This window comes from Pleurodeles waltl, chromosome 7 (assembly GCF_031143425.1).
Source record: "Pleurodeles waltl isolate 20211129_DDA chromosome 7, aPleWal1.hap1.20221129, whole genome shotgun sequence".
Taxonomy (NCBI): Eukaryota; Metazoa; Chordata; class Amphibia; order Caudata; family Salamandridae; genus Pleurodeles; species Pleurodeles waltl.
This window is the reverse complement of record NC_090446.1, coordinates 639,135,920-639,153,442: the sequence shown is the minus strand read 5'-3', so window position 1 is coordinate 639,153,442 and position 17,523 is coordinate 639,135,920. Positions and strand designations below refer to the sequence as shown.

At 44.1% G+C, this 17,523-nt stretch overlaps 1 protein-coding gene across 1 annotated transcript in view; it reads left to right on the top strand.

Annotated features, from left to right (window-relative positions):
* ABLIM3 (actin binding LIM protein family member 3) overlaps positions 1-17,523 on the top strand; it is a 422,843-nt gene that overhangs the window by 399,686 nt on the left and 5,634 nt on the right. The window contains exons 19-22 of the mRNA XM_069244632.1: positions 87-145; positions 679-739; positions 4,051-4,058; positions 15,009-15,089. Of these exons, the coding sequence (XP_069100733.1) occupies positions 87-145; positions 679-739; positions 4,051-4,058; positions 15,009-15,089 (209 nt within the window). The remainder of the gene's footprint in view (positions 1-86; positions 146-678; positions 740-4,050; positions 4,059-15,008; positions 15,090-17,523) is intronic.

Sequence of the window (17,523 nt, the reverse complement as noted above, 5' to 3'; positions counted from 1 at the left end):
GCCTGCTCACAGGAGGGTTAATATTTGCTTTATCTTGCCACTTAGCAATGTCACTAATCGCAAAATTGTTTTAAATCCTGTTTCAGATCCCCTGATTTCTAAGTCGGCCTCTCTCCCAGCCTACCGGCGGAACGGGCTTCATAGGGTAAGAGTAAAAGACCCCCGAGTGATGGTGTTATTGGGGGGGTGATAGTGGGTGTGTCTGTCTGTAATTGCTGCTTTACTCTGCAAGCGGGGTAGACAAAGGGGAGGTTGGATGGTTTTGAAATAGGATCCCTGGCAGGGTTCCATCAGGCCCTGCTAGGCATCTTCCAAGTGCACCGTCAATTAAGGAGGTATCGAATATGGGCTACATTGCCAGGTGAGGGGTAGCAACCTTTAATATAATTTCACATGAGGCATCAGTTCTATCAAGATATGAGTCTGCCCAAGCCCTGCCTGCCTTTTATTAACACCAACCTGTTGGCACATAAAAGTAAGTCAATATAGCCAGACTTCGTCAGAGTACAGGGGGATGGCAGTCAGAGGATGTGGTTAATGTCTCTTGGTCAAACAACAACGAAACAATGAGGAAGATTTAAAGGGGTTTCTGGCGTGGGGAAAGGGACTTCTCTCAGACGTTTTTGTATAGGGAAGCCTCGCCATGATCCTCATTCTATGTTGTGTTTTTTCCTGCAGCATCCAAGTGCAGAACTATTCCACTACGACAGCACGAATGCAGTGAATTGGGGAATGCGAGGTAAGACTTAATGTGAGCAGTTTCTATTCATCTGGGGACTAATATATCCAAAAGCCCCCCCCCCCCCCCCCCACTGCTGTGCTGGCACATTGGTAGTCCTCAAATCCCCACACCTCATTCCTGTTAGAGCAAAGCTCTTCAAACGGTAGGGGACTGAAATGATTTCGGGGAGAGGCACCAGGCCCTGGCCAAGTGGAGCATCATGATGAAAACTGTGTTGTATATTTAGTGGGAAAAGACAGAGTGGCATTGAGGCTTCCTGTAAGGGACCAGGGGGTTGGGGAGTGCAAATAGCCCTCAAACTCCCTCCCTCTGATAAAGGTCACATTGTGCATACTTTTACACATGCAGGAGGCCAGGCTGCCCGTAGCATGTTGGCAATCATGTATTTGTCTGAATGCAATATTTGAATTGTGAGAGCTGCAAATCTTACAGTAGAATTGTGAAGAAAAAATATGTTTGTCATTCTGGCCCCCATTGAAATACTTTAGCATGAGAGGATCGCAGCATTATTGAGCTTGATGTCCAATGTGTTAGCGTGATAGCATGCATGTAGGCCCTACTACTGCAGGGTAACATACCTAATATTAACCTCAGCATTAGTTTAAGCTTCCTAAGAGCAGCATCATTAATTATGAACTTTCAGAGTGTTAGCAGCCCCATACTGGACTGATACCAATCCCAAAACGGTCAGTAAACTTCTGTGCACCCATCCTGCATGGATAGCCTTTCTAAGAGCACTGCTTGTTCAAGGTTTGGTATCCTTTTTTCCCATTTATAGAGAAATGGCATGCTTTTTTATATATCATTAATAGAGGTTTGCTATTCATATAAGAGCATCACCAACAGAAGTTTAACATTATTAAGAGAACTTCTGCTGGAAGATGAACATGCCTAATATTGTCCTCTGCTGAGGAATTAAGACACCTAAGAACCACCCCTGCTAAAGTGTGACAGTTTTTAGAACTTGCATCTGCTAAAGTTGCCCCCTTCTGAAGCGGTAGACAAATCTGTAATTGTTGGAGGTTTAGAGCCTGATTTAGGGTTTGGTGGAAAGCAGATTTATCACAAACATGACGGATATCCAATATGCCTTATTACAAATGCCAAAGGATATAATGAACTTGTAATAATGGGAAAAAGGATATGTCACATTTGTGATGGAGCACAATCTATCAAACTCAGAATAAGGCCTTTAATATTTCCATAGGCTCCTCTGTTGAGGGGTACTATTCACAATAGCCCCAAGATGGTGGGTCTGTTCCGAAGACCAGCCCTTTCAGAACTTTAGAAATGTCAAGAAAACTTCCTGCTCAAGGGTTACTTCTGCATGGACACCCTCTCTAGAGAAGGGACCTAAAACCAGCACCCATTGCAGACATGGGAAAGATTACAAGTAGGGGTGGGCGTAACTCGTGTAATTCCATGTAGCCTAATCAAGCTGAATTACCTAAGAACTCCGTGAATTTATGCTTGAATTACACAAGAAGAGTAATTCTGCATTTAGCTCTATTTGTTAGTGCAAAAATGACCCCTCGCATCCAAAATGGACACAAAGATGTATTTTGCACTAAGAAATAGTTCTAAATGCAACAGAATCCTAATATTTAACACAAGCAGCTGCTCACGCTCACTAAATGTGCTCTTGGGGCAGGATTGTTCCTCAACTTACTGTTTGCATATAGTGCTATTTTCTTAGCTAAAAAGGCACTTTCATGTTCAAAATGGATGCAAGGATGCTTTTTCCATTAAGAAACAGCACTAGAGGCAGCAGAACATGACTAGCAAGAGGTCTCTCATGCTCGGTAAATGTACTCTTGTAGTACGGCTTTCCTCCGAAATTACTTTTAACTACGCAAGGAGGAGTAATTGGGTAATTATGAGTTATTGCACACCAGAGAGTAACATGGAATTGTTGAAATTGCTTTGATTACTCTGTCGTAATTGAAATTCTACCCAGCCCTAGTTTCAAGTGCACTGTGTGAGGGAACTACAAAGAGCCAGGAGCACCCTCTGCTGCAATTTACTGTTCACGACAGACATCTACTGCAGGAAAGACAAGTTTCAAGGCCTGGCCAGTGTCCTGGGAGAGGTCAAATCAACCGAAAGAATATGTTGCCTAAATTTCAGCCACTGGAAAAGTCCTGCGTCAAGGAATCCTGGACGGTGCCCTTTGTTAGAAGTGCATGCATCTAGGAACACCCATCAGCGGAGTTGCTCATCTATGAAAGAACGGGGTACACCTCAATAAGTGGAAACCCATCACTTATAGTGCAGATCCCCCAAAACACCCCTCGTTGGAATTGTCGATCTCTAGGAGCCAACTTACAACCATGGTAGACATGAACGTCATTCACCAAAAGGCCAGAGGTAGCGGAAGTGACATCACACGTAATTTAACCTTCGTATTCGCTCACACACACATGCTTCCACATAAACACACTATCACATATACACACACACTCTCACATACACACACTCTCACCTGGACGCATGCACGCAGCATACATTTAAAAGCATTTTTCACTTACCTCAGCTGCTAAGGAGGGTCATATTCCAGGTAATTGTACTCCATCCTTATTATACTAATAGTGACAAAAAAATTATTATTCACTATTTGTGTAATAAAAATTAGCAAACAACAGGGAGAGTGCAGCCTCAACTAGTGCTCATTAGGACGAGCTGCTTCTGTGTTTCTGGCACTTAGTTTGCCATATCTGAGGCCAGGGGTCGCAAATGCAGTGCCAGGTGTTGCAAGGGGCAAGGCAGGGGTCTCAGCTGTGACCCCCCAATTGACATCCATGATGGTAGAGCCCCAAAATAACCTGTCACAGTAAGTGTAAATCTCCAAGAGATTAATCACTGTTGGTGCAGATCCCCAAGCTGGGTCATCACAGGAAGTGTAGATCTCTAAGAGATCAATCACTGCTACTTCAAGAGATCAACCACTGCTAGTTCAGATCCCCTAATAAACAGAAGACAACACTGCATTTATGTAATCCAGGTAACTGCTGTTAAAAGACCACCTATTAATCTGCTTGAGCTACTTAGAGTGACATTAACTGGTTAGTTTAGCCTCTGCAAACTAATAGTTGATTTTCCACTGTTGTAGTTCTTGTTAAGGTTGTTTGCGGTCCATCGAGGTTTCAGTAAGGGGCCTATTAGAAATGTGTTGCAGGGTTTGTTTTCTGTCTTGCTGCATGGCATAGGAGATGGGTTAGAACAGAACTCTAGAATCGATGGACTCATCTGTGTGATTTGGGGCAGTGACTAAACTGATCTCTCCCTCTTTGTCTTGATTTGTTTTGCAGAGTACAAGGTAAGACGCTCCACTAATCCTGGGACCAGGTGTTGGCTCTCTTCTCACTGCTGAGAATGGTGAATGAGATGGATACAAGAGCTTTGAATACCAGTCCGTCGATAAGGTTGTAAAATGATAATAGGGTCACAGTTTTACTTGATGCTGTAAACCAGATGATTTACACAATTATACAGCACACCAACCCAAGGCCCTTGGTCTTTCCTGTCAATAGTGAGGTGAGCTAATTTTAGCTGTGATTCTCTAAAAGGACCAGCTAATCCCTCCTTCAGACAATTATGAGCAAAGACATTGAAATGCAGAAGTCATTGAGCGACTGGTTTGCTCCTTCAAAATCCCTATTTAAGTCAATGGCTAAAGCTCATTCCCGGCCGCTCTGACTTGCATTGCACCCTGCATGAGATCGAATGTTCATGACAAATTTGAATTCCTATTGTTTACTTTGAATTCTAGATTAAACTGCACTGAGAGTCTACAAATATTCATGAATGCACACTGTCATTCAAAATTAGAAATGATCAATTCATACTGTAAATGTTCTCTCAGAATTTATCATATTGGTTATAAGGAAAAGAGAGTTTCAAATTTTGAGGTGCACAGTGGTTGAAATTCAGAATATGTTTATTATCCTTCTCCTGTTTGGTGGTTCAGTTATAACCAGAATCAAACTCAGAAACCAGAAGATATGACAGTCAATCTATATTTTTATCTTCCAGACAGCTCAGACAATGACTTCCAATGTGATTTTTATACTGTATTTTGCTATTTCACTTTTACAGCCACTCTAGCAAGGCACGTAACAAGGCACCTGCTGCCCCTGCTCCACAGGGGGGCCCCCAACCCTTCGGGGGGTCTCCATTCAGCCCAAGGCCAATGAATATCTGTGAGATATGGGAGACTCATGGGCCCCCTCATCACATTCTGCAGGTGTGCCCCATCATTTTGAGTTAAGCCATGAATCTAGCTCCAGTGCCCACAGATGCATTGCATGGAGCACTGCCACATCATGGTGCTTTAGTTTTTGTTAACTTTTACCTATGTTGCACGGCAGCTGTGCTGCTGTATAACATGGCTAAAAAAAACTAACGACACCCATAACTTTCTTAGGTTCAGACCTATCTATCGACTTTGGCAATGCTTATTTTTAAGCTGGAATCCCATAAAGAAACGTGTGTTGTTTGTCATTCTTTGGAGGATGATATGAACCCCGGAGTTTTAACATATTGGACAATTCTTGCCTCACTTAGGGCCTCCTATGAGATCCAATATTAACCGTATTTTATTACTTTTGATCCAAATGCCAGGTGTTTAACCTTCGTTAATGTTCCACCAAAAAATGACTAGAACGCACCTTTAATTGACCTTTATTCTTTCGTTTTAATTTTTCAACTATTTCTCTGTTTGGCATGCTTGGTGCCGACTGAGGGAAGTATATCCCTCGTTTGTTTGCAAGGGCCTAAGCTAGAAGTAAAAGGTTGGCAGACCTGGGCCCATATTTATACTTTTTTAGCACCACATTTGCGTAATTTTTTGACGCAAAAGCGGCACAAACTTGCAAAATACAATTGTATTTTGTAAGTTTGCGCCATTTTTGCTTCAAAAAGCGGCGCTAATGCGGCGCTAAAAAAGTATAAATATGGGCCCTAATTCTTATGATCGAAGAGGTTACTTGCTGCTGTTTATCTCCGATAAGATGTTAGGCCCCTATGACCTAGATTTTAAAGTGAAACTCTGAGAAAAGTTTTTGGATGATTTCTCCAGAAAACAAGCGGAGTAGGAGTCAAGCAACATAGGCCCATATTTATACTTTTTTAGCGCCGCATTTGTGTCATTTTTTGACGCAAAAGCAGAGCAAACTTGCAAAATGCAATTGTATTTTGTAAGTTTTCGCTGTTTTTGCGTCAAAAAGCGGCGCAAATGCGGTGCTAAAAAAGTGTAAATATGGGCCTTAGTATCCATGACCAGATATCAGTGTTTAAATCAGATTCTTTAATTCAGTATCTGAAGTCGGTACTTCTTTTTTCAATTCTCTTTATTGAACTTATAATAAAATGGCACAAGCCATAGGCCACTCTGAAAAAGCATATGTTTGAATTATAATTAACCACACTATGGTAAGTACAGCATTTACACATAGCACTGGCCCAGAAATTGACCAAGCAAATGAGAAACAACAATACAGGAGAGGCTGTGAGGGAAGAGGAAAGCTACAAAGTGGGAGGTGCGGATGCAAATAAAAAACAACCGAAAGCACAGCTAGTGGAAGAACACAGACTGCGCAAGGAAGCAGTACTTCCGTCATGCTCCAGGTAACAGATAAACACAGGAAGAGTAAGTGACGCCGGCATGCACTGACCAAAGCAAAGCAAGTAAATGATTGTGACAGTGATGCCAACCAATGGTAAGCAACGGGCATGCTCTAAGCATGCTGTAAGTAAATAAAATGTCTTGCCAGTGACAGTCTCTGGCGAGACCTAAAAAGAGTCCTGTCCTGCTCTTACAATTAGCAGAGGGAAAAATAACCAGCTCCTCGCCATTGAGCAAGTTGGGTGTGTGTCTTTTTTTGTTAAAGAAATCACAATTACAGCAAAAAGAAGCATATTTTCATGTGAAAGTGTAATTTCTGGAACGTTTGCACCACATTTGTCAGATAGAAAAGGATAGGGCTTGATATAGCGCAGTGGTGGGCAGAACTCACGGAGTTCTCTCCACAGAATTCTGTGGAGTTACAGAAAAACCCCATGGGATTCTGTGGAATTCCGCCAACAAGCGGAAAATATGCAGCTTGCACTCCTTGTACTGTAATTTAGTGCCTGTAGCACAAGCAGTACTAAAACTCTGCACAAACTGCACTATGCATTGCGCAAGAGCTCGCAGTCCTTCAAGTTGTTTTGCTGCCCGCTCGAGTAGAAAATCTACTCAAGTAGCAGCAAATCCACTCGAACAGCAGCCCTCTGACCAGTGTCAGCCAGTAAATTTAGGAGGGAAGGGGCGGGACACACATGCACACTCACACTCATTCATTCATTCACACACGCACGAACGCACACACACACGCGCACACACACACACACATCCATTCACAGCACTCATTATCAAATATTGCAAACATACACGCACGCACACACCAAACATTAATTTTAAAAAACACACACACTTACCTTCAGCTCTGCCTCGGAGGTCCCAGGAGGAGGTCACCTTAGGTCAGCCAATGAGAGAAGGCAGAAGTCCCAACTTCGTCACAGAGTGGGATGGGGTCAGTGAGACTTCTGACCCCACCCCACTCTGTGATAAGGTGTCACCAATTGACACTCGCCTTGGGCGCTTCAGGGCTTACACCTGAAGCACCCAGGTCGGAGTCAATGGGTGATGCTTCCCCTCGTCACTGAGGGGGAGGGCCTCGAGGCACCTTTGCTGAGCTGAGGAGTTCACGCCCATAGGAGCTGTCGCCTCTTCAGCCCAGAAAAGTTAAGCTCAGTCAGCTGGGAGCCTGCGCAAATCGTGCATGTCTCGCTCCTGGCTGCCTGACCTGAAGATGTAGAGTGTCTGTCAGGCTGACCTTTGCTCAGCCTGACAGACACTCTTTTTGAGGGGCAAAAGGTGGGGGGGCGTGGCCCTTCCACCCCAATGGATGGGCCGCGGCTGCCTTTGACCATGACTGCTCACGAATGCTGGAGTAACGAGTAGTGGCCAAAATCCTGTCAATTCTGTGGGCAGAAAGGAATATTTTGCCCACCCTTAATATGGAGGAAAGGGATAATAGGACAGAGACAAGCTATGGGGGACAGGTAGGATGAGAAGAATAAAGACAAAAGGATAGGCACTGGACAAATACTGAGAGAAAGGGAGCAAGGACAGGACAGTATAGTAAAATAAATAAAGACGCTGGGACAAAGTGGCAGAGAAACAGGAACAGAGGGACAGAATCAAAGAGGTAAGTACAGAAAGAGAAGGGCAGAGTCATAGGTGCATGACAGAGGGGCAGAGGAACAAAGATAGGAAAGAGAAATGGGACGGTGACAATGGGACAGGGATAAAAGGATGAAGACAGGAAGATGACAAGAACTGGAATGGAAGTAGATGGTAGACAGAAGGAGAGGGTCAAGGACAGAGTGGGATAGGGATAGAGAAACAGAAAGAAGGATATGGACAGAAGAACAAATAAAAAAGGACAGTGAAACAAATAGAGGTACATAGGCAGAGGGACAGAGACGATCACAGTTGACAAAGGTCAGAGACAAAACACAGGGACAGAGATACAAGGACAAAGGGACATGAGGGGCAGAGAGAAGCGAGGTAGAGGGAGAGAGAGAGAGAGAGAGAAAGAGATGTAGATAGAAAGAAATGTTACTGGGACAGCTGGGCAGAGGCATGGCAGGGCAAGGGGGGAATAGAGGGGCAGGTATACAGCAACAGAAAGAGATGGGCAGATGCAGACAGAGAATGACAAATTAAACACATAGAAGTAGAAGTATATAGGATTAAGGATAGGAGAAAAGTAGGACCAATTAAGAGTAAGTAGAAGTAGTAACAACATTTGGAATGGCTTGGTGTAACCACAGTTGTAAATAGAAATAAAGGTAATAGGAATTTGGACTACATTGGGTCAAGAATATGTAGAAGGATGAGTGAGATTAAGGAGAAGTAGGTAGGAGTAATTAGAAGAATAAGAGTTTGTTTTAGTAGATGTAAGAGTAGCCATATGTATGAGGAAGAGTATGGATAGGTAGAACTGTAGGGGTAAAAATAAGTGTGGGAGTAAAGGGAGAATTAGGTTGGAGTATGCATGATTAGGTGTAGAATTTAGAGCAAGAGTAAAGCTTTGCCTGATAAAACACTAGGGGGCATAGTTATAAAAAGCAGTGCAGTGCCGCACCTTGCTGCGCTGCACCGCATCACTGGGAAAAGGCAGGAATGCACAATATTTAGGACAATACAGCACATTCCTGTCCTTTCCCCTGCGCTGATGCACAAAGGGCTGCCTAGCACCAACACAGGCACCCTTGCACCACGGTGCAGGGTGCCTGCGCTGCATACAGGATTGCTTTTGTGTAGGAAGGCAGGATTGTTTTTGTGTGGCTGTGTGGGAACGCAGCACATATAGAAAGAGGAGAAAATGAGAAGAAATAAAGAGATTTCTCTTCGTTATGCTTCTCCTGGGGAGGCGTTATCTTTTTGGTGCATTCCCACGTTTACCAGTTCTGGTAAATCTGTAAGTGCCTCAAAAACCATGAGAGCTGCATGGGAACACCCTCGCGACACCCATAGAAACACCTCCCTGGCGCAGAGTAATGCAACGCAGCAATTTGGCTTGTGTTGCATTACTCTAGATTTATGAAGCCACGCAATGTGGCCTTGTGTGGCTTCATAAAGCTGACTTAAGGTTTGCGTTGTGCCTATACATTGTTGAGTGGTGTAAATGTGACGCAAGCCAGGTCATAAATATTGTCCTAGGTGTAAGAAAGAGTACGTATGAGTAACAGTAAGTGTAAGTAGGTATAAATGAAAAAATAAGAAAGAGTAAGTGTAGGAATAAGTATAGAAGTAAATAGGAATGTGTAAGAATGAGTATGTGTAGGAGTAAATCAGAGTAGCAGTAGTTAAGTATAAAAGTAGCGTTGAGCGTAGGCTTAATTACAAATAATATGAGTGGTAAGTAGAAGTAATTTAAGGAGTAAGGAAGAGTAAGTATCAGAGAAAAAAGTAAGAGAATAAAGGTGTAAGTAGGGGTAAATAGAAATAAGAGCAAATAAGACAAAATAGGAAGAACAGTAGTTGAATTATGAATACATAGGAGATAGAGCAGTGAGACATAGAGTATGAATAAGAAATATCAGAGCAAAGAGGAGTAAGAGTAGAAGGAAGTAGGAGTAAGTAGAAGTAAGAGTTGGAGTAAGTGGGGGGAGTGAGAGAAAGAAGAAGCACATGTGAGTAGGAGTAGATGACTTAGTAGCAGTGCTCGTAAACAGAACGTTTTGTAATATTTCTCTTTGTGCACAGTACTGATTCCATTTCAGGTGTGAGTGGAGGGGAAAGTTATGAATGCTTTTAAGATAACAGTACAGTGTCTAATTGCAGTCCCTTCTTGGAACACAACTATGAACATTCAGAGTATTAATTGCAGAAAAAAAAAAAATTCTGTCTTAAAAATTGAATCTCTAAATTCCTTTCCTTGCCCTTGTCATCTGGAGCCTGTGCTGAGCAACAGGATCTCATGGTGGGAGTGGTTGGTGTAAGATGGCGGTCACTGGACCAGACTAGGAAACAGTCTAGACCGGGATCACTGGGTTGAATTCGATGCTATAGCCAGTGTGTCATGATCCTAGTGGGCCCTAGTGCAAGGAAGCAAATGGAGCCCTTCTCTGCTGTTTGAACTGTGAAATGTAACAATAATCGGAGTTCAGTGGACCCTCAGACCTCTGGACAGACAGGGAGTTCCTGGACCAGGACCCACGAGGTTACTAGGTCAAAGAAGCATTCATTGGGCCAGGCTGGGTGTCGTTGCACAGGACTGGTAAGCAATAGGTCAGCCTGGTGCTCACTCGTACTGGGAGACATCCCCTGGGCCAAACGGGCAGCTTGTAGGGTCAGAAGGTGAGTGCGCGTGTCCCCAAGTTGAACTGGAACTTATTGAGCATGTCTTACAGGGCTGAGCTACGGTTCACTAGGCCTGGGGCAAGTGCCCTGTTTTTCCTCGGTCTGCACCATTTTGTACACAGGGAGGTCCAAGACTGCTGACAACTTGCACAATGTTTTGTTTGTAATTGCAACGAGTATGGCATGTAAGCTGTCACCACTCCCAGGCCCCTTTCATCACGAAAAAGTGAGTAAGAAAGAGGGCTGGGACTTCTGACACCTGCCCTGGCACCATGTACGTCAATTCACCAAAATGCCAGGGGTAGCGGAAGTGACATCGTGTGCCCTTTGACCTCCACTTTCACTCACAGGCGCATACTTACACATACACACAGATTTACATTTACACACACTCATAAACACATTCTCACACGCACACAATATATATTTAAAGGCATTTTCACTTACCTCTACTGCCATGGAAGGACTTATTCAAGGCAACTGTACCCCTTTTTTTACACTAATAGTGAATAATAAGTTAGTATTCACTGTTAGCATGTTAGAAATTGACAGAAAACTAAGAGAGTGGAGCCCCAACTGGCGTTCACCAGGATGAGCTGTCATTGTGCTCCTGGCACTGAATTTGCCTCCTCTGAAGTCAGAAGTCGCAAAGGCATTGCCAGGGGTCACAAAGGGCAAGCCAGGGGTCGCTGCTGCGACCTCTGTCGACCCCTAAATGACGTCCATGCCTGACACCCTCTTTGGAATACCCAACATAGCAAGGAAAGGTTGTCAGCCACCCTGGTCCTTCTTGGCGTTCTCCACTGCATGGACCAAGAAAGCTCGAAACAGGTCACAAGTAGCCCGATGCACTCTTCACAATTTCAGATAGTCCCCGGTACACTTCCAAGCTATACCAGCCATCCTTCACTCTTAAAACCTAGGAAGGAGATCCAGGTCAGCTGGCAGCCGCCCTCGCACTCTCTACAAAATAGCAATCAGGTCACCGAGAGAAGTCCTTTTATCAAGTCCACTTTGAGCAACATTAGTTTGAGGCATGAAACTGGTGACATGTATCTAAGTGGGTACCTGCCCAGCTGGCAGCTTTCTTTTTCTTTTCCCTTCATAAAGGACAAGAGTAGAGGAAAGTCCGAGACAACTTCCCCAGGATTCTTTTATTAATAGCAAACAGTATTTATCGTCAATAAAGCTTGCTTCCAGCTTTAGAAGAGGAGCTATTCTATAAAATACAATTACATTCTTAAAAAGTTTAACTAAAGGTAAATGGGAGTTAAGGTTGACAAGAGTGTTAATAGTCATTACACAAATTTGGCCAGGCCCTGTCCCAACCCTCCATGTACCCAACGACTGCGCACATAGCCTTTGGCCATGCATTGAATGCTGTGCATGTGCTGATCTCCCTTACACGTGGCCTTTTGCCGTAGGCAGCCACTACAGACTTCACAACCTAGCCTGCAGTAAGACCATGCTCTCTAGCCGCCAAGGATGGCAAGTCCCTACTGTGCATGGCTACAGTGGCATGTATTTTTTTTGTTTTTTTGCTTCCCTCTAGGCCTGTGTTTTTTAACCCCAAAATATCCTGGGAATCATGGATACTGGCTTCATGTTTTGTGAACCTCATGACCCATCTGGGCGGTGCAAACCCAGACACAGGATTCAATACCCAGCCACGGGGGTTGCCAAATCCACATAAAAGTCTGTTCCTTATTTCTTTTTTATTTGTCACGATGGAAGCTCCCATTGGGGTCACCACACTAAGGCCTATAGGTCAGGAGTTGCGTCCCCTGCCCCCTTATACGTCCTTTTATTTGATTTTTTAGGACACTGACACAGTTTTCAATCCCGTATTGGGACCTACAACCGAAAATTCCCTATTGCACCCGGCAAACCTGAGAGATTGGGTTTGCAAACCTGGGTTTGGCTTCATGATCTCTCATTGGAGAAAGCGTTCCCCCATCCATAGAAGTATGTTTAGTTCTCAAAATTTAGATTCACATTTGATACAAACCAAGGTAATAATGGGCAAGATGTCTCTATATGTGCATTTTGAAGCCTTCCAGACACCTTTTTACAATGTTCATTACACAAACAATACTAAAAGAATTTCCAACAAATGATGCAAAGGTGCACCTCCCTGTAAACCTATAGTTTCATGCTAAGGGCCTGATTTAGAGGTTTGCTCTGTCACAAATTGCGATTCCATAATATCCTATGGAAATCATAACATGGCAGACAGGATATCTGTCATGTTTGTGACACAGTAACCTGTCCCCCAAACGTAAATGAGGCCCTAAATTTAGTTTAACTTTGTTTAGTAGTCTTTGATTTTACAGAGAACAAACCTTCCTATTGGACAACTTTTGGGACCTCCTTTTTCAACCCCAGACAGATCTCTATGTACATAAGCATGTACATAAGCATCCCAAAAATATGTAAAATATATAACATTTCTAGAATGTTTTTGCACTTTCATCAAATGGCATCAAAGTTATAAGGGTTTTCAATTGGAAGAAATCCTAACCTTGTCTACAAACTGGATTGCCACTGTGCTCTATACATGTGAGTATACAGAGTTTAATATGCTATTTATTACAATCATTGAATGCGGGATGGGGGCATTACATTCGATAGGCAAATCCTTAAATATGTAATCATGCCCTTCCTCTCCCTTAGCAATATTGATAAATATTAATATTACAAGGGCCACTGCAATTATGCAGCAGGGGAGCACCAAATTATGCGGCAGAGTTGACTAAATTATGCAGCAAGAAAAGGCAAATTATGCAGCATAGTGAGGCATATTTTCTGATACTAAAACTTTATTATTTTGTAACTTTTACACATAGTTATGGTGTCTGGGCAAAGATTTCACCTCATTTGTACCAGTTTAACAACCAAATACAGAAAAACGAACCAAACATGACCAGTTAACGTTTGCCAAGAGCCTGCCACTGGTCGAGAACCCATAGCACCACGTTTTTAGTAACTTTTGACCCCTTTGAGCTACAATTTTTTTGTGCTAAAATCTGTAGATTATGCAGCAGATAATCGATTGTGTGGCAAATCCATGATGTAAAAAGTTGTGGCCACAAAATCACATAATTTCAGTGTCCCTGAATATAACACAGAGGCGGTCATTCTGACCCTGGCGGTAAAAACCGCCAGGGCCGTGGTCCGCGAGAGCACAGCCAACAGGCTGGCGGTGCTCCTTTGGGCATTCTGACTGCCGCGGCCAGAAACGGAAAGTCGGCGGTGTACCGCCGGCTTTCCGCTGCCCAGGGGAATCCTCCATGGCGGCACAGCTTGCTGCGCCGCCATGGGGATTCCGACCCCCATACCGCCATCCTGTTCCTGGTGGTTTCGGCCGCCAGGAACAGGATGGCGGTATGGGGTGTCGTGGGGCCCCTGGGGGCCCCACTTAGAATTTCAGTGTCTGCTTAGCAGACACTGAAATTCGCGACGGGTGCTACTGCACCCGTCGCACCCCTTCCACTCCGCCGGCTCCATTCGGAGCCGGCTTCCTCGTGGAAGGGTGTTTCCCGCTGGGCTGGCGGGCGGCCTTTTGGCGGTCGCCCGCCAGCCCAGTGGGAAACCCAGAATGACCGCCGCGGTCTTTTGACTGCGGGACGGTCTTCTGGCGGTTCCCGCTTGGCGGGCGGCTCCCGCCGCCCGCTAAGCTTGGAATGACCCCCAGAATCTGCATATATGATTTATGCAATATGCATTTGTTTAAAAACGTTTTTTAAACAAAACCAGCATAAAAGGAGTTGAACTGTGCAGTAAGGTAAAATATAAATGAAAAGGCCATATAAGTGTGAAGAGTGTTGTTTTCCTGTGAGAAGGTATCATAACTTTCGCTCTCTGAGGAAGTAAGCAGAGTTTTTTCATGTTAATTTCACTGTATTGTTTATTAAAATAGAGTTTGGCATTTGCACAGTAGTGATAATTTGTGAATGAGTGTTCACTAGTACAGCGGCTCTAAATACCATATGTTAGGGATGTGGAGTGACGGCCTGCTGCAGATTGCAGGGAGGATGTCCGGGGTTACTGGGTATGTTCCTGCCTGGTAAACTCCAGCCTGTGAGCAGGAACTCTGAGTCACTTGTCCCAGGCAGAACTGTATCTCCACCCAACTTGTAACCAGGAGTTTAATATGGACCTTAGCAATAAAATTTTTGGTTTTCATCTCTTTTCCATGTGTTGCTCCCTACTCTCTGCCTTTGCTCAGATTGGGACCCTATATTGGAGTACATCAAATTCATCCAATTTGTGTGTGTATATTTGGAAGAGCACTAGTACTATAGTTTCCTTAGCTTCTGTCTGTAAATTACCTACCTCCCCTTCCTCCTGCAGATTTATCCCTATGAACTTCTCATGGTAACTACAAGAGGGAGGACTCGATTGCCAAAAGATGCAGACCGGACTCGATTAGAGGTAAGTGGAAACCAAAAGCAGTCTGGAACGATTACGGTCACAAATCAAAACATACAACTAGTGTAGCTTTACTAAAGGAAGTTTGATAACCATATGATCACAAATGTGAAAATCTATTCTTGCCTCAGACCTTTACGTGAAGGCAATTTCTGATGTATAAGATTAAATATTGGCAAACCTCTGGCTCAAGGTAGGGATTGCTTATTTAGTAATTTATTAAGTTACTTCACATGTTTAAATAGTGCAGCTCAACCCTGAAAAAACATTGGAGAGCCGGAACCTGCCTTACAATGAAACCGAAGAAACTCTAACAAATAGATGTTACCAAAACACACAGGGCTATCCAAAACATAGCTAACTGGTAGAAGAGGTGAGTACAACAGAACAGGCAGATGGGAACAAAGTGGAAGAGTTAAAATTCAGACTCTAGAAATAGGAAAAAGGAGAGAAGTACGAGAGGTCTAGAGGAAAGCCGAGCGGGCGAAGAGGCCAAGGAAGTGACAACACAGTGGAGGATACCAGTGCTGGGCGCAAGTACAACAAAAAGGGGACATACACACACACTCACTTACACCCATGCATTCACATACAGACACATGGACACACACCCATTCACAACACTCGCTCACAAATATGCATACATTCATACATTCACACACGCGCTAAACAGTCAATAAAAACACAACACTTACCTGCTGAAGCTCCTGTGTACAGAAGCCTCGAAGGTGCCAGAAGGGTTGGGACTTCTGCCTCCACAGGGAGGCAGCAGTTCCTACCTCATCACAGAGTAGGATGGGGGTCAGAGAGACTGCTGACCCCATCCACTCTGTGACAAGGTGTCAGTGGTTGACCCTCGGCCCTGAGCACTTCAGGGCTTAAAACTGAAAAACCCAGGTTCGAGGCTATCACTGATGCTCCCCCTTGTCACAAGGGGGAGGGCCTAGAGGACCTTTGCCGAGCTGAGGTGGTCGCACCCACAAGAGCTGTGACATCCTCAGCCCAGCAAAGTTCAGCTCAGGCAGCCAGGAGTCTCTGCATTTAGCGCATGTCTAGCTTCTGGCTGTCTGACCTGACAATCTGTCAGGGTGACCTTTGCTCAGCCTGACAGACACTCTTTGTGTCCAAAAGGTGTGGGAGCATGGCCCCTCCGCCCTTTTGGATGAGCTGCTGCTGGAGGATACAGCATAAGCCAATAGTAAAATTTAAGGGTAGTGAATGGTGGGACATGTGCAGGAGAGGTGTGGGATGTTCATAAAGAGAAGAGGGAAATAAGGGATTGAGGGGATTGCCACATAGAAATGTGAAAAAGATTGATCAGGAATGAGGTGAGGAAGGAAGAGGATAAATGATGCACAAAGGGGATAGTGTATGCAGAAGATGAACAATATACAGGGCAGCATTTACATTACAAGCTAGCAGCTGTGGGGGGTTCTTAATTTTTTGCAGAAATGTGAAATTCAATGATTTGGCAGAGGTCTTTGAGTAACTTCTTGGATTCAACTGTGAAAACTCTTCAGCTCCTGAGGTTTTTACAACCTCCAAAGATTTTTAAAGGAGAGTATTGGTACTAGATTCTGATGGTCGGTATGGGTGGCAGTCACGGCTCGTGGGTATTCCTCGGGGCGGGGTGGCGCACAGGGGGTAGGAGGGTCGCAGGGTCGCATAATAAACATTTAAAAAAATAAAATTAAAAAAAAGTATCTCAGCTCTCGCGCCGTGCCTCTCCTCTCTCCTTTGCAGGCTGCTGCAGGCACAGGATCCCAGTCTGCCCTGCTGCCAATTCTGATGCTGCTGTAGGAGGCTGGACTGGCTTGTAGTGAGTACCAAGGGGTACTTGCACCTTGCACCAGGCCCAGTTATCCCTTATTAGTGTATAGGGTGTCTAGCATCTTAGGCTGATAGATAATGGTAGCTTAGCAGAGCAGCTTAGGCTGAACTAGGAGACGTGTGAAGCTACTACAGTACCACTTAGTGTCATATGCACAATATCATAAGAAAACACAATACACAGTTATACTAAAAATAAAGGTACTTTATTTTTATGACAATATGCCAAAGTATCTTAGAGTGTACCCTCAGTGAGAGGATAGGAAATATACACAAGATATATATACACAATAGCAAAAATATGCAGTATAGTCTTAGAAAACAGTGCAAACAATGTATAGTTACAATAGGATGCAATGGGGAAACATAGGGATAGGGGCAACACAAACCATATACTCCAAAAGTGGAATGCGAACCACGAATGGACCCCAAACCTATGTGACCTTGTAGAGGGTCGCTGGGACTATTAGAAAATAGTGAGAGTTAGAAAAATAACCCTCCCCAAGACCCTGAAAAGTGAGTGCAAAGTGCACTAAAGTTCCCCTAAGGACAAAGAAGTCGTGTTAGAGGAATAATGCAGGAAAGACACAAACCAGCAATGCAACAA